Below are 24285 nucleotides of genomic sequence, written 5' to 3'. Positions count from 1 at the left end.
AGGTAAAAAGTCAAATGCAACTTGATTTTTTGTTATTTAATGCAATGATATCTGTTTTGTTTTTAAAGTGATAGTTCACTCAAAAATGAAAATTCTGTCATCATTTTCTCACCCTCTTGTCATTTCAAACCTGTATGACTTTTTTCTTCTGCAGAACACAAAAGAAGATATTTTGAAGAAAGTTGGTAGCGGAACAGGGCCAGCACCCATTCACTTCACAGCTTTCCTGTGGCTCAGTGGTTAGAGCATGGCACTAGCAATGCAAAGGTCATGGGTTCGATCCCAGGGGATTGCACATAGTCAGAAACGAATGTATAATACAATGCAATTTAAGTCGCTTTGGATAAAAGCGTCTGCCAAATTCATAAATGATGTAATAGGCAATTGGTGCCAGTTACCAACATTTTTCAAAATATCTTCTTTTGTGTTCAGCGGACGAAAGAAAGTCAAACAGGTTTGACATGACATGATGGTGAGTAAATGATGACAGAATTTTTAGTTTTCGGTAAACGATTACTTTAAGTGTGTATGCATAATCCAGATCACAGGCATCTCTTATGTATTTACAAAGAAAGAATCGCAATTGAAGAACCGGATTGTATAAATGAGCAGTTGGGCGGTACATTTTCCTCTTGGCTTTAGCATGTCCTGGCAGCTATGTTTTATGGGTAGTTACTGTGGTTTTTTGGCTGTTCTTCAGATGCTCTTTGGTGCAGGTTTAGTTTCAGCCACTAGGTGGTGTGATGGTTACATCTCTAGGCCTGTAGGGCCAGAGCTCCACTAGTTCAGTCCCTTCATCCTGTTAACCCTTTGTCTCTTCTTCCCCTCTCCCTCTATGGTGATTCCTGTGTGCCTTATTCCAGTGTCATGTAAGTTGGTCAAATTCAGAACTTTACTGTAACTTTCTTTTGGCACTTGTTGTATTGCATGTTCTTTGGGGTTATGTTGTTAGCATAACATTTGCGTTGGTGTGTGTGTGTGTGCGTACAAAGCCGTTTTACAATTCACACACTGTTCGCGTATTTTGTGCTGTCACTTATTGGTGCATATATTTAAACACTATTTTTGTGGCTTTGGTGATATTTGTCTGTGTCAGTTATATGTGTGCATGTTTTCAAGTATTTGTAAGTGAGTGGTCATATTGCAAATATCTTGTTATATATCCCTGTCACTATTATTGCATAGAAAATTCTTTACATATGTTTGACAGACTGTAATGCCATGTATAAAACTTGTTTATCTCCCGATCAAATATAGCCCAGCTCCTTTTCCTGTAGTTGCTAACGTTGCTTAGTAAGCATCATTAAACACAACCCTCTAACATCTGACCAGTGACCCCCTATTTCCCTGAAATGAAACTCTTATGCTTTTATGAGCCGCTGACCGTCACTGTGTCTGCTGCTGTTGCGTTATACTTAACCACAGTGTGTCTGTTTCCTGATCCACGTGACTGCTGTCAAATAACTTTTGTCCTACCTTGTAGTGGACAACCAGCACATGCTGCATTACATCCGGGACAAAACAGCCGTGCCCTATTTCTCCAACTTGGTCTGGTTTATAGGCAGCCATGTCATAGAACTGGACAAGTGTGTGCAGACCGATGAAGAGTAAGAACACTTATTTCAAAGACCCTATTAGCAACATAGAATCAAGCACTTTATGTGTAATTCATCTCCACACCACTAGATGACACCAGAGACCATAGAGTTGATAAGAGAATTTGCATTACTGGGGCCAGTGTGTTGATTGATTATGCACAACATACCCCTAATTATTACTACGAATAAAAGTTAACCTTTTTCATCATCAGGCATAAGAACAGAGGAAAACTGAGTGACCTGGTAGCTGAGCATCTGGACCACCTTCACTATCTGAATGACATCCTTATCATCAACTGTGAGTTTCTTAATGATGTGCTGACCGACCACCTGCTCAACCGGCTCTTCCTGCCCCTCTATGCGTACTCTCTGGTCACCCAAGAGCAGGTGAGTCCTCTGCCATTTGTCTGAAACTTTCATATGTTCAATATTACAAAACTCCTTTGTTGTGATTTAAATTCAGTATGTTGGCTGCAAGTGTTGATTACTCTTTTCGTTCGTAAAGCGTTTTATTTCCACTTCATCCAGTTCTAAACCCTCTGGTGCAAATTTTCCAGTATGCACCATGACACATTATAACAGTTTGCATCTTTTTTTCCCAGTCAGAAGAGCGCAAGATCAACCCTCAGGTGTCACTCTACCTGCTGTCACAGGTTTGTGCAAACAGCTTTTTTGTTTTGTTAAGACTTGCAGTGAGAGAATAGCTCATGCGAGGTGAACTGCATCAATGGGGGGTCAGTTTTGTAATGTATTGACAAATTTGTCTCTAGGTGTTCCTGATCATCCATTACCGGCCACTGGTCAATGCCCTGGCCGATGTTATACTGAACGGAGATCTGTCCATGTTCTCCGTGCAAACAGAGCAAAGTGCTCACAAAAGTTTGGTGAGTATATTCGCTCGTTGGCATGGTTTCCGGAAGTGTCACAAGTGAATATGACAAAGTTGAAATGTATTGAGATGAGCGATGCACGATGCAACTTTAGCTTTTAATCACTTTCAGTTTAAACGCATAAAGGCTCAGAGAATCGCCTCCAGATTCAGTTATATATTTATTTATCCTAAGAGATATTTAAATTGTGAATCTATACTTTGACTGTGTTTCATGAATATCGAACCCATTGTACTACACAGTATAAAGTTGGTCTGCCTCTGTTAGGTGTTCATTGATATTCATTGTGTATTCAACCACGACTGGCCAAACTTTCCTCTACCCAGTGAGTTTTGCAGTGACGTGCGCTCCCATTTAACTTGCTAAATGTTATCAGCTCACACGATCTCTTCACACATTACAAAGGCACAGTGCCCTTTATTTGATATTTAATAATTTTATAATAAATATATTACGATAATTTTATTATCAGACCCCCAATAAAACTTCTGAGAAAACAGGTAGTTCCGAAAACGCTGTTGTTCCAGTCGGTGGACGAGATGGTAGGAGAGGAGAAGAGAATTCTTCATTGTGGTTTGCCTCTGCTCTTGTTATTTTCATGAGGGTATTTACACTGAGGTAAGAGAGGCTGATAAGGGCGCTGTGATATCAGTGGTGTTAATGGCTCGCTTTTCTTCACAGTAGACATCACTGCTGATGAGTGTAGGTGGAAGTGAGATTGTGTAGTGCAGGCCTGTAGCACACTGCTGCAGCTGCTGTTTTTATTCTCTGGAGAGCAGAATCTGGGCCAGGCCACGCATATGCGCGTATGCAAATATTTGCAACAAAAGAGTCCCAAATATTTGTCAGCTTGAGCTGTTTGCTCAGTGTTTCCCCTACCATTGCTTTAGGGGGGTGCCCCGCCCCTCCAACCACACCTCCTGACCCCCTTGAAGGTCAAGTTAATTATATTTTTATATAGCGCCAGATCACAAGAGAAGTCATTTAAGGTTACCTTTCCTATATAACATGTCTATACCTTGTTCTCGTATTAAACAAGCTAATTAGCATTATGTTATTTATCATTTACATGGCGGCATAGGCATGTCATTTCTGTTTCTACATGGTCGCGCGTTTACAGTTCCCCTCTGCTCTCCGTAACGAGTTCTGCCCCCATGCTGTTGCACACAGAGACGCGCGCGCACATCTACAGGTAAGCACACTCCCACCAGCGGACAGAGAGCGCGTGTGGGAAAATATGTCGCGTCAACCACCTGAAATTTAGATAAAAATATTGGCATTTTTAAACGCTCCCAGGGTGGTGAAAATGGCAACATTCGCTCTCCTGCTCCGAGTCTAAGTACAGAAAAGACGCATGCCCTGCCCCTGACAAGCAACAGTCCAGTTTCCACCGGATGACAGGTTGTCACCCAGCTTATCCTTCGTTCCATCCGGACCACGAGACATAATAAACCATTAAAAACATTAGACTATTTCTGTTGTCTAAATTGAGCAGCACGTCTACATAACTGAGCTGCGCACTCGGGGAAAGTTATGTTGATTATTTTGCCGATATATCTTTATTTATATCGTTTGATTCATTTGGACCCTTTCCGCTCCGTGAGCGCTGCTTCTCCCGCCAAAGACGCGTCGCATATAAAGACCTGCAGACACCAAGAGCTGGTAAATAAATGGACACGTTTACTGTGACGCTTAAGTAAACAAAAATGTTTTTAGCTGTCAGTCAGTTTACTGTTTGTGACTGATTATAAACCATAACGTCTTGTATCTACATTTAGCATTAATGATATTAAAAGGATTAAAAATCGGCATGTTAAGAGCATTTCATAATGAATCATGTTTTTAATCAGAAAGATTATTTAGAATCAGTAGTATGAATGGCATGGTAAGGCTACTTGTTAGTAACTTTAAGTACTTCTCATGATAAATTCATTTCAGTTGTTACATTTGTTGTCAATAGTTTTTTAAAACATTCAAATAGACTACTAGGACTTCGCTTCAGCACCATAGCCTTGAACACATTTTAGCAGTTACCAGGCCTTACTGTGGCTGTCAGAATATAAAATAAATGGCCCGCCTGATAAAACATTAGATTGATTGATTAAATATTGTTTATTAAAAAAAGCATTGTCTGGACCTCCGCCGCAAAAAAAATATAGAGACCACCCCTCCAAAGCTGTAAACCTAGGGGAAACACTGTTGCTTGTATCTGGCTATGACAGAAACACTGTTGCTTGTATCTGGCTATGACAGAAACACCAAAATGTCAGATTGGTTGCAGAGAGAGGGTTTGAGAAAAGTGTTTCCGCTCCTGTCGTGGAAGCAAAGATGGGGGCGTTTTGGTCAATAATGTAAACATATATTTTTTTTTTGTATAGACGATAACCCATATGATGAAAAATCTGTTTGGTTTGCCTGTTTTTAAGCAGATAAACAATAAATCATAATAATAATAATTTCCACTTGATGATATCAAGCATTAACACATTGTAGAATGCATGTAAAATGCACACAAATTGAAATACGTTTTTTGAATGGGAAAGATTTGCATTTGTACTGGATAAATACAGCCTACTGTATCTAATATGGTGCTTTAATTATAGTTCTAAGTATCTGCTATTATTTACTGGAAAATTTGGTGATTGATATATTCCTAGAATGCGTTTGGTGGCATCTTGAAAGCAAGCCTGCCTCAGCACAGCCCATTCTGATAAATATATTTTTGCCACCAGCAAAAAAAGAAACGTCTGTCAGTCAAGTTGCCTTTTCGAGGAAACGGCCTCTTTATTTCATTTGTGTCAGTATTATCACAAGCCAGTTCCTCTTTCCCATTCTCTGCCCCTTTTCTGTGGTCTCTCTCACCTCTCAGGCTTCACCGCATCATGCTCTGCTCGAACCTTTTTTTTATCAGCTGACGGTAATCTGTCAACCTTTAAACCAGTGAGACCTGAGCGACTGCTATCTCAGATGTACCTCAAATTAAATTAAGAGGACGTTATCAAAGTAATGCAATAAAATGCACGCTAGTTTGAAACATTGTCAAATTCTTGTTAAATGAAATACTTGTAGTTTTGTAGATCATTAACCGCTGCACTTGAAGTAAAAAGAGTAAGCGTTGTTTTTTTGGGCTTTGAAATTAAATAGTTTTGCTGACTGTTGCATTTTCTTCAGCTTGCACGACTCAACTCAACTCAACTCAACTTTATTTATATAGCGCTTTTACAATTTTCATTGTTACAAAGCAGCTGTACATGAGACATATTGACTATAAGCAAAATAATTAAAGTTGTACCTGCAGAAACAAGAAAAGGTTGAAAACACAGAAGACAGACATACCCACATACAAAACACTCCACACACACAATATGCACACGTACTAACACACATAGACATAGAGACACACACACACACACGGATGCGCACGCACACACACACAACACACACACACGTACGTACACAGACAAGTACGCACACAAACAAACACACACACGCTCAGTGAGAGCACACATTTAGGATAAAGGAGAGAGAAGCACAGGTCAAATATAACAGACTATAAATTCCTATATGCAATATTAATTAAGTAAAACTTAAAAATTCTAATTCTTGCATGCGTGGAAGTGCCAAAAATGTGCTATAAATAAAGCTGTCGGCATCAACAGAAAAGAGCGGCTTGTTCATAAATCACATTTACTACTACTGGGAGATCCAGATGTGCAGATGATATGAACAAGAGCTTTTTATAGCCATAATGTTTTTAATAACAATCAAGGAGCCTTAGATATGATTGTAAGAGAGACCGTCCTAAATCATATTTCATGCATAATGAATCTTTTAACACTATGAGAGAAATATTGAATGTGATATCTTTCTACCCACCACAAAAGCGATCAACTGGATAATAATTGTATGTAATCATATTTCATAATTTTGCCATTTTTGTGTAGCTGCGGCAAGTATAAGAGAATATATGTTTTTTAGTTCATGCTGTTATAATACAGTGTGTAAAAACTATGTGTGAGAACCCCATAGCCCCCCAGACCCCGGTTGAAAAAAATCTTCAGTATAGTTTTTTGGTTTGGTTTTAGTTTGCGTGTGCATGTCATGAGGAGGTCTCTGAGGAAGCCGGTGGGAATCCTTATGTAAATGCAAACTTTTTTGCTGCTTAGATTCCATTTCGTTGCTCTGTTATAAAGCGATTTGCCTTACAACATCACCGCACTGCATCTAACCTACTTTCCCTTTCCCGTAAGGCCTGTGAAATAGGTGCTAGTACCTCTGTGTGTTACCAGTAACACACACGCAGACACACATCACATGACTTTCATCTACCACAAGCCACAGGTGGGGGCTGAGCACTGGAGGGACCAGCCGAGACGGGGCAGATCTGTCTTAGGATCTGGATTTTTAACAGGTCCCTGTTTGGATGACAGGAAGTATAAAGTTCATGTATTGCAGAGATGAAGCGTGAAACCGCATTGCTTTCTTTTACGCAGCTGTATTAGAAGCTTCCTCTGTTTTCTCAACATGTGATTTAAATAGTGCACTGCGAGTGTTAAGTGAGACATGCACCTGCTGCAGCGTTTGCTGGAAACGCACCTGCAGCCCAGTGGCACGCTTTAGCAACCTGTTTCTGGAACAGCGGCTGTCACATGGGTTTGGTGATTTCGACCTCTGTCTTGGTTCATTTTCATATCAGTTGCGCATGTAAATCGGATCACAGTATGGAAAGTATAGAATGCTTTGCCTGATTTAAACACATTTCCATGTTCTCTTTCTTATCATTTCTGTATATCTAGGTTTCTGTCGTGAAATGATGTCACGTGTCAGTTGACCACAGTACAGCCTTTAGCAACCGCCTGACAAGCTGTGATCCTGCAAATGATGCTTTTTGTTTTGCTTATCTTCGCAGCAGTGTTACTTAGAGAGTGAGGTCATCATAACTGCTGTTCTGTACAATCTCCCATCATCATCTCTCATCTGTTACGTCGAACGGTCCTTTCTCGTAAACATCTTGCCCATGCGATTTTCATTGCACTTTGAATAGAATTCAGTCATTAAATGTGCGACCGCAGGCAGACCACAGATGGCTGTTTTTCGCAAGCGTGGCATCTTAATGAGCGCCGCACTTCTCAGCGAGGTGCATGCTCTTCGCTTTGTGTCACCGTGACCTGTTGCGGTCCTGGCTTTGTTTTTGTCGAGAAGACGAGACTCGCACTGTAGCTTGTAAACGGCTACGTGTTGTGTTCCTTCTGTTTTTCTGACACCGCGTCTGAAAGAAACCATCGAAAACGCTAACGTTTCATCTTTGAAGGGAGAGCGTTATCTTACTTATCAAAATGCACCATTTATTTTGCACGCGGGTGCACAATAAAAACGCGTTCTTTGAATTCTCTCAAGTGTTCTTTGAAGAGCAGGCCGAGTGGTTCAGCGTATCTGCGAGACCACGAACTTGTGATTATTCACTTTGCTTTCCTGCTGTTCTTAGAATGAACTTTGTCGGTTGCCCTGAATGAGACTGGGGTCCTTTAAAGTGCCGTCCAACCGCGCTGCCTAGTGCATCTCATATCGCATGATTTATTGCAGCTCTTTAGAAACGGCTCTGCTGCCTGTATTGCATTCGCCTTGTGTGTCCTTGACTGTTTGGCAGCTGTTTCCTGTTTTAGTGGCTTCTTGTTTCTGAGAAGCCAGCGGCTCTTTTCCTTTCATTGCCGTTTTAGGTTCTGCAGAAGTTATAAAAGCAGCTATTGTTGTTATCTCAGAAGGGTTATGTGTGAATGTTATGTCGAGACTGGCCGGCAATTACCTAATCTCATGTTTCAGAGAGAAGCGTTTAGGAGCACTTTTGGTTTTTAGAGTTTTAAAGAGCCTAAAAAAGCTGGGGGACAACAAAGAAAGATTGTGTTTGATATAGAGCTTGATTTTTACTTAAGAAGTTGCTGCATTGGTATTTTCTCAGAAATTCTTCAGTCTGTGAATTGGGTGTTTTATGTTCTTGCAGTTGCTTAGGTTTGCCCGATCACTCTTTGGTAAAATGTTTTTTTTTTTTGACGCATATAACTTTATATTAAAATGCATTGTCTTCTAAAGCCAAAGTGGAAAAATAACAAAATATCTTCCAAATACTTTTTATCTGTGTTCATCAGATCAAAGAAATTTGGAGAGAACATGGCGAGTAAATGAAGACAGAATTTTCATTTTTGGGTTACAAAAACTTTGGTTACAAAAGACTAAAGGTTCCATTAGAAAAAGATGCTTTAATGAGTCCTCTGTCCCCTACTCGTTTTGTTCCAGAGCAACGCTGGTGTGCGTCGCTTCACCAAGCCGGCAGAAAGTCTGGAGCGTTCTTTAGAGATGAGCCGTCACAGGGGCAGGAAGAAGACTCAGAAAAGACCTAACTACAAGAACGTGGGTGAAGAAGAGGAGGAGGAGAGGGGAACGGAGGAAGGTCAGGATGAAGAGAAGGAAAAGGCTAAAGGTACAGAAGCTAGCTCAAAGGCCAGCAGGACAAGTGGGGATAAGGAAGGTGAGTAGCACTAGACTAGATGAATGTCCAACATGACTGATTAATGGCCCACCGTTCACACCTCACTTCCTGTGGCTCTGCTCTCACAACTGACCGAACAATAAGTCAGCTTCTTCTTTGATGACCAGTGTTGTGGGTAATTTTTTTTAATGTGGCATGTAACAAATAAAATATAGTCAGTAAGTTCCTAAATTTATTCCATAATATCCAAGATACTTTACTTAAGAAGCATAACATTAAAGGGATAGTTCACCCCAAAATTAAAATTAAATCATCATTTACTTATAGCCTCATGCCATTTAAAACCGGTATGACTTTCTTTGTTCTGCAGAAGAAAAAAAGAAGATATTTTGAAGGACGCTGGTAACCAAACAACATTGGGCCCTATTGACTTCCATTGTATGGATATAAAAAAACTGAGACATTTCTCAAAATATCTTCTATTGTGTTCCACAGAAGTCATATACAGGTTTTGAACGGCATGAGGGTGAATAAATGATGACAGAATTTTTATTTTTGCGTGAACTATCCCTTTAAGAATGAAATGTACTTCTATATTTGCTTCTAAATGCATGTTTTTGAGTGAAACTGCTTCAACTGTACATGCATGTGCTGGATATTGTTGCGTGTCATACACTTCTGTGACATACAAAGAATGACGTAGCGAGACTTTTGTTTATAAAACATCACAATACTACTGGTGAACAAAAAATGTCTCCTTCATTGGAATTCTTTGTAGTGGCCAAAATAAACACCAAAATTTGGGTGTGGCCTCAGGGTAGGGATTAACCTGAAGCTCGTGGGTGCGGCGGACATACAATTTGCCTTTGAATTCGTTAAATAAAAAAAAAGCATAACCTGTTGTCATTGCATGCAAACCGTGTCTGTATGATCACAGCAAAAATAAGGACTTTCGATTTAAAGGCCAAACATATGAGAAAACACGGAACTAACTTATCAATGTGATGTCATGCAATTGTTTCCTCTTTTCGATTTTGTGTGGGCGGTACTTATAAAAGTTACGTTCCCCAACACTGGTTAAAAGAGAGTTTAAAGCTCATAGTTAAGATGTGTTTAGAGATCAACATCCTTGATGGCAACAGTATGCCAATTCACCAACCAATCAGATTTTAGATCTAGGCTTTGACTTGTTGCTGGGGTTAAAGGAACTGTAGAACATCAACCTGTCCATTCCCAATGTTATGTTCTTTCAGGACCAACCAAGGATGTTGATCCCAAATCATGTCACGTCAGTTCCGAGAGCATCCCACTATGGCTGCCTTCCCACACCATTTCTTTATTTAAACACAGTCACTTTGGTTCACATTCATTCTGTGCTCTCCACCTCACCCCCTGCCCTGTGTCATATGTATTTAGTCACATTTATTTATCTGTGTTATATACTTGTCTTTCCCATATGGACATTTTCAACTGATTATGAGATTTATTTATTGGTCATTGATGTACTCAAAGCGCCACAAAGTGTGAACACACATTTCCACACATTCCTATTTTTGCTGTCCATATTTGTTTGTATTATAGAATACTTTTGAAGAAATGTTGTGTAGGTGTAATGTATGCTGCGGAAGTGTTTGAAAGTTTGTTTGATTGTCTGTCATAGACATTTTCACCCCTGTATAGTTAATGAAATGGAAGATCTAGATATAAAAATGTGAAGGTTTGATACTGGTATCTTCCGTTGACTGATGCCCAAATCCAGCTCTGCTGTTATATGTTGTGTGGATATGTCTGCGTGTGTGTGTGTGTGTGTGTGTGTGTGTGTGTGTGTGTTCTGCAGAGATTGAGATGGTGGTGATGGAGAAGTGCAGGATCTCTGATGTGTCCACGTTAACCGAACAAAACATTACAGATGAGGAGAAGAGCGCTGCGGCTGCTAGATCTGAAGTCCAGAAGAACAGGTACTTGGACACAAATGAGAGCACACAGACGTTTGTCAGAGCTAACTGGGATTACGAATACAGACAAACACACACACAAAGTGTAGTTCTTTGTAAAGTGTTAGTATTTGTTAGCATGAACAGATGATCCTATAGTTGGGTAGTCAAATTTGGTTCCTTTAAATCTGAACTATGGAGCTTCAGAGCTCTCTTCAAAAAGAAGTCCAGGACATGTTCAGACTGCTCTCCAAAGCTTTTAAGTGCCTATTTATGTATTTAGCCTATATGAGCTATGAAGTTAATGCAATGTCTGTGAAATTCTCAGAAATACTCTGTTTGGGCAAAATCTAGAGCAGTGATAAAGATCTATAAAGGCATTTATCTCCGGGGTTCAATCTAATATGTTTATATAACATAACGTTTTGTCTGTGATTGCTTCTCCGAAGCTTACAGATTGGTTTTGACATGATTTAGAGGCTTGTGGTTCACACCTTGCCTATACACTGCGTTCCAAATTATTATGCAAATTGGATTTAAGTGTCGTAAACATTTAATTTTATATTGTTCAATTAAACTTATGGATGGTATTGTGTCTCAGTGCTCTTTGGATCACTGAAATCAATCTCAGACACCTGTGATAAGTAGTTTGCCAGGTGAGCCCAATTAAAGGAAAACTACTTAAGAAGGACGTTCCACATTATTAAGCAGGCCACAGGTTTCAAGCAATATGGGAAAGAAAAAGGATCTGTCTGCTGCCGAAAAGCGTCAAATAGTGCAATGTCTTGGACAAGGTATGAAAACATTAGATATTTCACGAAAACTTAAGCGAGATCATCGTACAGTGAAGAGATTTGTGGCTGATTCAGAGCACAGAAGGGTTCGTGCAGATAAAGGCAGAATGAGGAAGGTTTCTTCCAGACAAATTCATCGGATTAAGAGAGCAGCTGCAAAAATGCCATTGCAAAGCAGCAAACAGGTATTTGAAGCTGCTGGTGCCTCGGGAGTCCCGAAAACCTCAAGGTGTAGGATCCTCCAGATGCTTGCAGTTGTGCATAAACCTACTATTCGGCCACCCCTAACCAATGCTCACAAGCAGAAACGGTTGCAGTGGGCCCACACATACATGAAGACTAATTTTCAAACAGTCTTGTTTACTGATGAGTGCCGTGCAACCCTGGATGGTCCAGATGGATGGAGTAGTGGATGGTTGGTGGATGGCCACCATGTCCCAACAAGGCTGCGACGTCAGCAAGGAGGTGGCGGAGTCATGTTTTGGGCTGGAATCATGGGGAGACAGCTGGTGGGCCCCTTTAGGGTCCCTGAAGGTGTGAAAATGAACTCTGCAAGGTATGTAGAGTTTCTGACTGAGCACTTTCTTCCATGGTACAAAAAGAAGAACCATGCGTTCCGTAGCAAAATCATCTTCATGCATGACAATGCACCATCTCATGCTGCAAAGAATACCTCTGTGTCATTGGCTGCTATGGGCATAAAAGGAGAGAAACTCATGGTGTGGCCACCATCCTCCCCTGACCTCAACCCTATTGAGAACCTTTGGAGCATCCTCAAGCGAAAGATCTATGATGGTGGGAGGCAGTTAGCATCAAAACAGCAGCTCTGGGAGGCTATTCTGACATCCTGCAAAGAAATTCAATCAGAAACTATCCAAAAACTCACAAGTTCAATGGATGCAAGAATTGTGAAGGTGATATCAAAGAAGGGGTCCTATGTTAACATGTAACTTGCCCTGTTAGGATGTTTTTGATTGAAATAGCTTTTGATTTCAGTAAATATGACCTCCTAATGCTGCAAATTCAACAAATGACCATTTTCAGTTTTTTACAACCTATGAAATGTTTTCAAACTCTGTTGTGCATAATAATTTGGAACAGTGCATTTTGAGTTTTTCATTTTTTAAATAAATACTGTTGTCAGTGGGAGGTTTGTTCAATAAAATTCCAAATGTACCCTAACTGTTGATTACTTGAAAATTATACTGACTGTAATTTGCATCGACAAATTAGGAAAACCAGAGAAAGATATCATTTGCATAATAATTTGGAACGCAGTGTAATATAACTCAATAATAAAGTGAGGAACTCAGGCCAAGAAACAAAAGATTATGTTGTCAAACATCCACGTGTATTATTACATCCATAAGTGTGCATGATTTTCAAAGAAATAAGAAGTGAATGACCGTTGTGTTTGTTTTTTTCTTAGGCCCTTCCTGGACATGTTGTATAATTCACTGGATTGCGACACTGACGATTACCAAGCTCTGTTTGTGCTTTGTCTTCTTTATGCCGTGTCTCACAGTAAAGGTACTTGATCTGTCTCTTCAACCCAGACAGTCTAGAAACCGCCACTGCACACAAAGAAATGCTTAAATGAATTGAATTAAGCTGTATGAGTGAATCACTTGTACTTTAAAAGACCATTTAAAGTCACAGCTGCAGTGGATAAAGGGGCGGTTCAGTCTTAAATAACAATACATTCATAATTTTCTCACCCTCACGTCATTCCAAATCTGTATTGCTTTCTTTCTTCTGCAGAACACAAAATATTTTTAAGAATGTTGGTAACCAAACAACTTCGGCCCCTGTTGACTTCTATTGTATACACATAAAACCACAAGACGTTTCTCAGATATCAACTTTTGTGTTATACAGAAGAAAGTGTCGGTTTTGAATGACGTGAGCGTACATAAATGATGATGGAATTTTTATTTTTGGGTGAACTATCCCTTATTTATTTAACACTTCCCTGACATTACACCCACAGTATTATTTTTCTGTCAGTTATCACAGAAAATAATGTTGATTTACATCAATAACGTGTGTGCAGTAATAGGCTTGCGTTGAAGGCATAGCTGACTAGCTGGAATTATACCCTGCTTAAACATTTAAACATGTGGACGTGCGTGTGACTTTTGTAATAAAATTACTTAACAAGCCTGTCTGTGCAAAGTAGTATCCAACCTTTCAAAACTTTAAACAAATAAACCTGGTTACTTTCACTTCTGCAAGTCACGTGACCGTTACCAATAAGGCACTATTTACTCTTAGCAAACCCCACCTGGAGGAAGTCATTAAGTAATGCAGAACCCAAAGATAATTTTCCAAGAAATCTTATGATTTGAACCATTTTAAGCTGCCTTATTATGTTTAATTAAGTAATTATTTAGACATACATCTGGTGTACCAGAGATGCTGTTTATAGACCTTAAGAGGCCGTTTACACAAGACTGTTTTCAACTAAAAACGGAAAACTTGTTATGTGTTTTGGCTGTTCATTTACACGACAACAGCGTTTTGGGGGACTGAAAACGCAAACTTTTGAAAACGGCTGTCAAAGTGCAAGTTTTTGAAAACGACTGCATTATTGTTTCTGTGTAAACTCTTCCAAAAACGATGACGTCATATGCATGCGTATTACGCTTTCAGTCTGTAGGCATAACCCGGAAGTTATTTAAGGAATAAAATTATATTTAAGGAAAAGCCCATACCTGTGAATGAAACAGCTTTTTATTCAACTGTCCAATTACTTTTGGTCCCTTGAAAAAGGGGGGGCGCTTCATATCAAAGAGCTGTAATTCCTAAATCCTTCAGATAATCTGGATGTGAATACACTCTAAATAAAGCTGAGAGTGTGCACTTTAAGACAATATCTATAATAAAACTGTAACTCGAAAACATATTGATACACAGCTAAAATAACAAAAAATGTGCCTCTGTCCAAATATTTATGGCCCTAACTGTACATCCATTGAAGTCGTTTTCTATGTCATTTCTATCTCCATGTCTGTTTGGTTTTGACCTGTAGCCTATGAGAGCGAGAGAGAGAGAGAGAGAGAGAGAGAGAGAGATTAATAATCATATCGATAATCAATCGACAATGAACATATTGTGTTGTGTGGTGTCCTGATTAGTTTTACAGTGTGAATGATCTGGGCCGCGTTTCCTGAAACCTTCTTAATGCTACTTCGTTCTTAAGTTGTACCTTATCGTTAATATGTGTTTCCCGAAACCTTCTTAGTTAAGTATACCTTCTGTAAGTTATACGTTCGGACCTTACCTTATCACCGTTACGAGTTTATCCCGCTAGTGGCCACTGTGGAAAAAGCTTATTTACATCGCAGTCTTTACAAATAAAATTCTAAACTTAAAAATACCATTATGTTGATGTGTTTTCATGCAAAGAATATAATTGTCTTTACACTTATGGTTGTTAGCTTTTTAATGATATTATCTAAATAAGGTGCGTCAGCTGGCAACCCAAACAATTTTGAGTATATTTAAAGAGAAAGATTGTATAAAGTCAAACTGCAGCGACACAGCAATTTTTTAGCTAAATTAAAGACGGCGCCATCCGCGAAGCATTTTAGTGCATTTAAACCGTGAAAACCTGGCTACAAATTATGCTGCAATTATAATGATAGAAAAGTTAACCTGCCACGGCAGCAAATAGCTTTTGGATCGTGTTGGTCTAACTTTGTCAAATACAAAGCCTTTTTTCCTGCTATAGCTGTTGATTATATGTTCCGGGTTCTGCGCTTTTGTTGAGTAAATAATGACACTATAGCAACATATATGATAATATAAATAAGGGGTTCCCAAACACAGGTATAATCAAAGGTAGGCTATCTCATGGCACACCTTTTAAATAGAAAACCGGGAAACAACACACATTCACTCCCTTTACTTTTTATTTTTCTTGTCATGAATGAATATGTTTAATTTCAATATCAAAATACCTCATTGTAGGACCGCACAATAATGGCATACTTGTTTATCTCATTCCCCTTGATATTGTAAGTGTGATTAATAATGTCGATTATATTTTAATGTTTTAATAAACGCGGCCATAAGCTACGTACATGCTTTGCGCTGTAAATGCGCCGCTTGCGCGTCCAGTGTCCAAGCACAGTTTTTCACGTTGTAGTGTGAATGAGGAGAACGGAGGGGTTTAAAAAAACGATGATGCGTTTTTTGTCATGCGACGCAGTTGTTTCGGCTTTTCTCTTGTTTGATAGCGTTAATGTCAGTTCATGCATGCTTTAGGTTGCATTTTAGGAGATGGAATATTTAATTACTCGCAGTTATTGTTTGGCAGCGGAGCGTGAGTTAAGTTTAACTTTTCGCTTTATAGTCTTCAACATCTCTAAGTTACCTCATTGTCTGTCTATTTAAAAATAGACTCCACTATGCTGCGCATTGCCTCGACATAATAAGGCAGAAAGTAAATATAGGCCTCACAGAAATGACACATGCTGACGTGTCTTAGGTTTTACTACATGGATGTAAGCGTTTTCAGACGTTTCAGTGTCGATGGGCAGCATCTTCACTAGTGCGTTTTCATTTGAAAACTGAGTCACAGATCCATGTAAATGCAGATCGTTTTGATAATGCTGTCGTGGTGAAACTTTTCAAAAACGCAAAGGAAAAACTTTTCCGTTTTTCATCGTGTAAACGTACTCCAAGTTATACTTCTTGTTTAAAGGAAGTCTATTCACAACATAAATATTCCCTGTCTGGTGATGTTGAACCTTTAAGAACCTTATGTTTTCATGTACAATCACACTGTATAGCATCACATCACTTGTCAGAAGACTGTTTGTTTTTATAATGCATAGTTCCAGTAAAAGATGCTTAACCGCACTCTGATGGCTTCTGATAAAAGGGAAAGGATCATCGCAGACTGGTCTTTAGATCCCTCATGTTGATGCACGCATATGTGTACGTGCAGGTATAAACCTGGAGCTCCTAGAGAAGATCCAGCTGCCCGTGCCAAATGAGGAGAGGAACTTTTACAGCCAGGTGTTAGTGGAGAGAGTGATTCGTATCATGAGCCAGGCCGCTCAGCCAGGTACACATGCAATCTCACCTGCATCTTCTCACTGAATCATTCTGAACTGTACCAACTGCTTGTTTAGACGTGCTTATTCTGCGGATTTTATTGTTGCGTCTGAACTTGTCGAACAAGCCAGATGCTCAAAAAAGAAACAATGTTTATTAAAGTATAATAACTGTTTCTGTGAAACATGGGCTGATGTTAATAAGGCCGTGCAGGCAGGAAGAAAATACAATAAGCCGGTACTATCAGACCGGTGTTTGTGATTCATTTGAATTCTGATGGATGCAATCAAAACCTGCCCCAAGTTCCCTTTTTATATTTTGTACATTACCATTTCCTGATGTCTATGATAATAGGTTGACACATTTCTTCAGATGTGTAACCTTTGCCACAACCTTGAGTAACCGTAAATGCAACCAACTTCCTCTAACTGTCAGGCTGTTTCACCTTTATAAAGAGGAATTTTGGCAAATTTATTTTATATGTTGACATTCGGACTTGCTTCACAACCAGGTCATAACAGGGTTAGATGAACACATTTTCCTGGACTGAACTGTATTTTCTGGTGCTCATCATTAGTACTCGACTATCGATCAGAGGCATCACGCACCTTTATTATGAACCAGAGTCCACCAGTGGTCACTTGGAGCACAGTTTACCCCCAAAAATGAAAAACCAAACCTGTACGACCTTCTTTCTTCTGCAGAACACAAAAAGAAGATCTACTGAAGAATGTTGGTAACCGAACAACATCGGCCCCCATTGACTTCCATTGTATGGACACAAAACCACTGAGACATTTCTCAAAATATCTTCTTTTTGTGTTCCACAGAAGAAAGAGTCATGTGATGAATGACATGAGTATGAAAAAATAATGATGTGTTTGACGTGTTTATGGCATAGTTATAGTAATACATGAGGCAGTCCAGGGTCAAATCAAGTCGTAGAAATCAACACATGATGCTTTGGATTAAAATGTCGAGTCAACGATTAATCACTTGATGAGCTGTTATCCTCATGCTTCGTGATTCTGTAACTTTGTTCTTTTGACACTTCTGTTGAGGATCTGTTGTGACACTATGATGACAGTAAATCTAGTTACAATTTCACCTCTGTTATATGTCCATTCCTTTTTTCAATATACATGAAGTCTATCATTTAGCTTCCAGTGCAATTCATTTTAAAAGTGGTCGTGATTCCTCTCATCCTGCTATCCGCCCACTCATGTGACATCCATGCTTATTACACATGTTGGAATGCTTGATTCTGATTGGCCAGTCGCGACATTTGCAGGTTCGTTATTCCCAGATAACAACCTCTCAAAACTTATAACACACGGTAACCCGGATGCAGCAAATCATTTCGTCATTGTACGTCGCTTTGGATGAAAGCGTCTGCTAAAAGTAGGGGAAAACAAAAGAACAACAATGCATAGGTGCAGTAAAAACTGGTCTCAGTCAGCCTATCACAGTTTAGGAAGCTAAGAATTTTGGGGGGGTAGGAAACCACCTTCATTCAGACTTAAAGGTAGAAACAAGCTAGTCTTTGTTTTATATCATCGCACCAGAACCAAAACTGTAAAAGCTAACATGGGTGTTTGTGTGTCTCAGATGGGAAGGTGCGTCTTGCCACCATGGAGTTGAGCTGTCTCCTCCTGAAACAGTCGGTCCTGTGTAGCTCTCAGTGCATTATAAAGGACATCCATTTGGCCTGTTTGGAGGTAGGCACTTTGTGACGCGCAGAACTTCAAGCATTTTAATGTCAGAAAAGCAGAATGAAATGTATGCTAGAACTGATTGTTGTAGTTAGTACAGCAGTGTTTGCTGCCGTTCAGAGCTCAAGGTTGTGTCTTGAACCTGTGACCTTACCTGCCCATGTCTATCAGCATATACAGTCAAACCAAAATCTATTCAGACACCTTTAACATTTCTCACATTATCACAGTTTATTCCATATAGTTTAGAAAATGGTACTAAAACATGACAAGAACTCAGAGTTAACCTGTGTAAGTGTTGGGGCCCAATTTTTAATCAATTTTACTGGTAGTCCACTGTATGATGAATTTTGGGGTATAATGTGTCACAGTTGACTTTATTTTGCTATGCTAATTAACATTAATGAACTATGGTGTCATGCACCCACTAGTAAAAAAATATCAAAAATGATATCTGGTGTCTGAATAATGTTTGGTTTGGCTATATACTGTATATAGTTATAGTTAAATTACTATAAACAATGCATGTAAACCTTTATAAAGTAGCATGACCATACGATATAATTAATAAGACATCAAACTAATGATCACATTCATTTGTTGTCAGATACATCACAGTATACTGTTATAGTCTTGGCTTTTCTCGTACTTTTTCACATTAATATTGTCTCATGACCGGGTTAGTTCATTTAAAAGAAATGACATGATTCATTCAAATTGGCTTATTCAGGATGATTCGATATGCTTGTGATATATTTCTGATTTATCGCTTGTTTAGCTTACAGTATGCACACTTTGGTTTTCCCAGTAATTTTCTTACATTGGCTAACACTTCTTGCTTATTTTGAAACTAGATTCAGAGGAAGCTCATAATAATATTGTGGTTGTTTGTATTGCGTTGCACAACTCAATGATGATGATTTCTTTTTAGGGTGCTCGAGAAGAAAGTCTTCACCTATTGAGGAGATTTTATAAGGCAAGCTTTCTTTTTGGTTTTACTTTCTTTTAAGTCTCACGTAAGTTAACCCGTTTTCAGGTACTTACAGAAACCACATGTGACAGAGTTCAGTGTTAAAAATGTTTTTTTTAGTAATTATCCCTAGTGTTTCCCCTCAAGTCTTAGCCTCACACAGCTGAGCAAAAGACTTTTAATATTTGGGAAAATCCCAGCAGATTCCTGTTAAAACATGTCAACACGCTCGGTGGCTTCTTCACATTCAAGCATTTCTTACAAAAGCGAGCTACGATTAAACAAAAGCGAATGCTTTAATCAGACAGAGACTTTGGGACTGTGGCAGGTTCGTGCAAGATCACCGTGTATGGACACAGTTTGTGCTGCTTGTTTTCCAGGCTGTACTGCAGGCTATAGCACTTTTTGTTCCACGAAGTCGTTCTAACTTGTGAAATTCGAGTATACTGGCATGATTCTGCTTACCGTATGAGGGAACTGTAGTCGCTTTTGTTTTCAGAGAACTTTTTCTGAACACGATATGCAAGCTTAGCATTCCTCTTTATGGTATCCCGTGTCTTTATTATCAGTTAGCAGTAGCACAACAGGATATGCGCACTGTACACAAATAAGCACAGTACTGAACGTTCCGTTCTTAAATTATGGTGAGCCCGGGGAGGGATTGGGTTTTGGTATCTGTCACGTTCTGGTGTGTTTTCTTTTTATTGCGAATCTGTGTCTGAGCTCTTCCAGGAAATAGGCCAGACATGTACAGTGCCAGACAAATGATTGTACATACTCCATCAGCCCTCATTATTACTGTTCCTGTCTTCATTTTAGAGTAATAGAGAAGTTGTCAAATCTGTTGGACAAGTGAAAGTCATCAAATTGAAGTATGGAAATTATGCAGTGACCAAGAAATGTTAAATCAAGTGTCTTTTAGGTTCTTCAAAAAAGTTATCCTTATTCAAATCTTTGAAAGCTTTTTTGTGTTTGTCCTCACAAAGAGAGCAATTCCAGTACATTTTTTTGTTGGGTCATATTTTGGTCCCCATGAGAAAAACGGCTTATAAATCAAACTAAATGATGTTTAGTTAAAAATGTAAACATGCAGAAAAGTTTGGGTGAAAAAGGTTTAGGGACTAACACAAGTCAAGTTTTAATATTAAATCATGAAGTCTTATTTAACAGAGTGTACCTAATATAGAATGAGAGACAAAGGCTTAATCTGTATTTCGCAATAATGTGTTCACACTGTTAGTCCAAAGGGAGGTTTTAAGTAGTGTTTATTTTTCCCAGTGGAGTTTAGTTTCGCTTTTATGTGTTCCATCCATTTCTTTACGATAATGTTTTTGTATGTTCCACTTCCTGCAGGGGGAGGAGATCTTCCTGGACATGTTTGAGGATGAATACAGAAGCATGATGGTAAGGCCTACAGAGCATATACGCTTAGTCACTTTTACAATCTCATTTTTATTGTTGGTCGTAACCTGATGATGCAGCGGTGCATCCTGCTTCTGAGGCGAAAGGAAACTACTGTCATCCCAATAGTAGAAATTTACTGGAAAAAGGAGCGACTAATATTTATTGTATTTCTTCCTCTTACAAAACGTTTCCTGGGAGTATTGCTTATCTTTGATAGATTCACATTTTTCTCTGTTTCTCTGTGTGTAGAGTAAACCCCTGAACGTGGAGTATCTTATGATGGATGCGTCCATTTTACTGCCTCCCACCGGCACCCCCCTTACTGGCATTGACTTTGTGAAGAGACTGCCGTGTGGAGATGTGGAGAGGACACGCAGGGTTAGAGATACACGCTCGTATTGAAAGCACAAACACATAGGATTCCATTGGTAGGCTAGAAATGCCGTTCTTTGTCCCATGTGTGTGGCTCAAGGCATCTGGGAAGGCTTCCAAAAGTTCTCAGAAATCTATTTCATGTGTTTAAAAAGAATTTAGTAGGAGTAGTGCTGGAACTGTGGGACAGGTTTTTGTAGGGAAAAAGGGATCAGTCTCATTACTCTCGACTGGATAGTGTAAGTTGCTATAATAAGATGCCATGTCATTATATTTTCTTCCCGAATGTTTAATTAAATGCTTGATATCTAAATGTATAATTGCATCTTTGCTCTGCATTGCTCACTGTTGACATGTCCTACTGGTCTGGCTGTCTACTTGGAAAAACCACAGTTCCCACTTTGCACAGAACTGTTTGCTTGACAAACATTTGGAGGCTACATTTCATTTAATCAAAAAAATGTAATATTTAACTTGCATAATGAAGTTGTGTTAATACGGGTATTGCACACTACTTAGGGTGCGTTTATATTTGGCATTAACATGCGACCTGTATCTGGATGTTGTCCACATACACATTGAAAAGACAAGTGTAAACGCGCTTCTGATTGGAATGTTATCCGATCAGCGTGTCCTGATCCAGAGGTAGTCGAGGACGCATTGTGATCGGATCTCAGTGTAATGTAAACGCAATCCAGACAGTTTATCTACATTTACCGGCACAACTTCACAGAAAACCCCGCCTGCTGTCATTATTCTCTCGTCTGTCCGAAACCTGTCAGACTGCGGAGCAGATGACAAATACAGAAGAAAGTTTACTCTTGCTCACGCACTCTTGCACAGTTGTTCATTTTCACACAAAATGATCGTGGATACTTTATTACAGTGTAGCATTATTTGCAGCCTACAGAGGATGTATGTCAAATCACACGAGATGTTTTCTTGACCACTTCAGCTTTATCATCTCATATTTGTGACACATATTGTTATTTGTGACTGCCACGAACGGGTTTTACTCGCACACACAGCGCCACTGGTGTTTTTAAACGCATCATTTGTTTATTTTCATGTCACAGACACGAATAGCAACACTATACCAGCTTGTTTCCAACATATAGGCTACTTGTGTGCGTGTGTGTGTATTTATTGTATAGCATACGGCGTAATATACTCTCCGTTTTCCCGCTGTCCCGAGGGCTGCTGCCGTGTCTCGTATCGTCCCCAGAAGATAGCTTGAAACGGAGCTCTGAATACACCGTATATATCATTTACACACCGAAACAAGATTGTTGCTTATAGCTGATGTTAGTAAACACGCTATTTAGGGAGCAGACAAAGAAATGACGCGCTGTCACTTTCATCCGAACCAACTCAAATAGACGAGAACGATGTAAGTGGTCGCTTTTGATCATAGGAACTTCGGCCTACTTATGTGATTATTTTATGTGTCTGTGACATGAATAAACAAATGATGTGTTTAAAAACACCGTTAGAGTCTGTGTGTATGTGTGTGCGCGCGCGCGAGTGAAACCCGCCACAGCTCAAGTACAAAAGCTTGTGTCATTTTACAAACGTCCTCTGCTTATACTTTCACATATAAGATCATTAATCGTTTTAACCGCGGTTTACTTCCCACCGCTGCCTCGAGTTCAACATGGCTGCGTATCAAATGTGTAACATGCTCATCCTCCCCGTTATACGTGTTGTGTGAAATCTCCCAGCACCGGGGCTATTTTTAAATTGCAGGCTTATTAAAATAATGGGCGGGAAACTATAGAGATCCGATCAGTTATCCAGATGTGGAAGCCACTTGTTGACAAGTGCAAACGCGCTGTGTCCTGATTGTCTGAAGATCCGATCTGCTTGTTCGGATCACCGAGATCTCATGTTAATGCCAAATATAAACGCACCCTTAGTAACGCTGAATTCTAGTTTCTTGTAACGTTACAGCTCTACTGTTGTCTAAATGAGACTATCGTTTTTTGTTTGAGAACATTAAGAATAATATTTAAACTCTAAAGAAGCAAAGTACACAAGCAAAAGAACGCTGAGCCAAAAGGCCTTATTAATTGTCTTATATAAACAAATTCCAGGAGGATTAAAGCTGTTATTTCTGCGTTGTCACCATTGATTTATCGCTGTGACATCTTGAACTGATCCTGCATGTGTCCCTTCAGGCTATCCGTGTGTTCTTCATGCTGCGCTCGCTATCCCTGCAGCTACAGGGTGAACCAGAGACCCAGCTTCCTCTCACTCGACCGGAGGATCTTATCAAGACGGACGATGTGCTTGACCTCAGTAAGGCCTTTTAGTGTCACGTCACATCACGTCATCTGAAGATTTTTGATCAAACGCTTTCCTGTTTGTCAAAGCACTCCTTAACTTATTAACAATAGCTGGCATTCAAGATTATGCAATTTTTTGTAAATGAATCATGGTGCAGTAATGCTTTATCATCAGACGTTTCCACTCTCTTCACACAAAGCTTCCCGACAATTCTGAGTGTTTAAGATACGCTGAATTTTGTGCTTGCTCTGTTTTTTGCTATATCAGATAAACCGCAGTTCGTTAAACATGCTTCTGCAAATTGATTTTTGCAAGAAAAATACGTGGAATTGCCATTTCTTACGAACTGGGTCTCCTTGGTTTTAAGTTCCATCTGTTGACCTTACTTCCTTTTGTATCTCTCATTAACTGTGTACCGCACATGTTGAAATCGTGTTTTGTATACATACGCTTTTTTCACGCAATCTGTGGGTTTGCACTGTTAACCGATTCTCACATCACCATGTGTTGCACGCCCGTCCCTTGTTTTGGCACCTCCTGGTCAGTTATGTCCAGATGTCCTGGTTACCTCAGGGCTTTTCAATTTGACAGGTTAGAGGGGGTGTGTGTAGAAGAACTGACTCAGAACTTCCACTGTCACTAAGGCCTGCAGCCGTTGTGGGAAGCTGTCTTAAGCTCTTCCAGTACGTCTCGCATTTGACAGTAAGGCAGTCTGAGCAGTCTGAGCGGTCACGGAGTGGGCAGGACAGGCCCTGGAAGTGTTAGCAGGTGGGAGGA

At 39.6% G+C, this 24285-nt stretch overlaps 1 protein-coding gene across 4 annotated transcripts in view; it reads left to right on the top strand.

The window, feature by feature from the left end:
• clec16a (C-type lectin domain containing 16A) overlaps positions 1-24285 on the top strand; it is a 41232-nt gene that overhangs the window by 3574 nt on the left and 13373 nt on the right. Inside the window, exons 1-14 of one of the 4 annotated variants that reach the window (XM_057345429.1) lie at positions 188-472; positions 1484-1607; positions 1811-1985; positions 2201-2251; positions 2369-2482; positions 8780-9011; positions 10810-10930; positions 13130-13230; positions 16655-16774; positions 18373-18482; positions 19408-19452; positions 20800-20850; positions 21100-21228; positions 23400-23520. In XM_057345429.1, coding sequence (XP_057201412.1) covers positions 1498-1607; positions 1811-1985; positions 2201-2251; positions 2369-2482; positions 8780-9011; positions 10810-10930; positions 13130-13230; positions 16655-16774; positions 18373-18482; positions 19408-19452; positions 20800-20850; positions 21100-21228; positions 23400-23520 — 1480 coding nt within the window. In that variant the 5' untranslated portion in view covers positions 188-472; positions 1484-1497. Of the gene's footprint in view, positions 1-187; positions 870-1483; positions 1608-1810; positions 1986-2200; positions 2252-2368; positions 2483-8779; positions 9012-10809; positions 10931-13129; positions 13231-16654; positions 16775-18372; positions 18483-19407; positions 19453-20799; positions 20851-21099; positions 21229-23399; positions 23521-24285 lie in introns of those variants that run through there. The other 3 variants (XM_057345428.1, XM_057345427.1, XM_057345426.1) reach the window with 3 other exon arrangements.

The sequence above is a fragment of the Triplophysa rosa genome, linkage group LG11, assembly GCF_024868665.1.
Source record: "Triplophysa rosa linkage group LG11, Trosa_1v2, whole genome shotgun sequence".
In the NCBI taxonomy this organism is placed as follows: Eukaryota; Metazoa; Chordata; class Actinopteri; order Cypriniformes; family Nemacheilidae; genus Triplophysa; species Triplophysa rosa.
The sequence above is the reverse complement of the archived record's forward strand: the minus strand, read 5'-3'. Positions and strand labels throughout refer to the sequence as shown.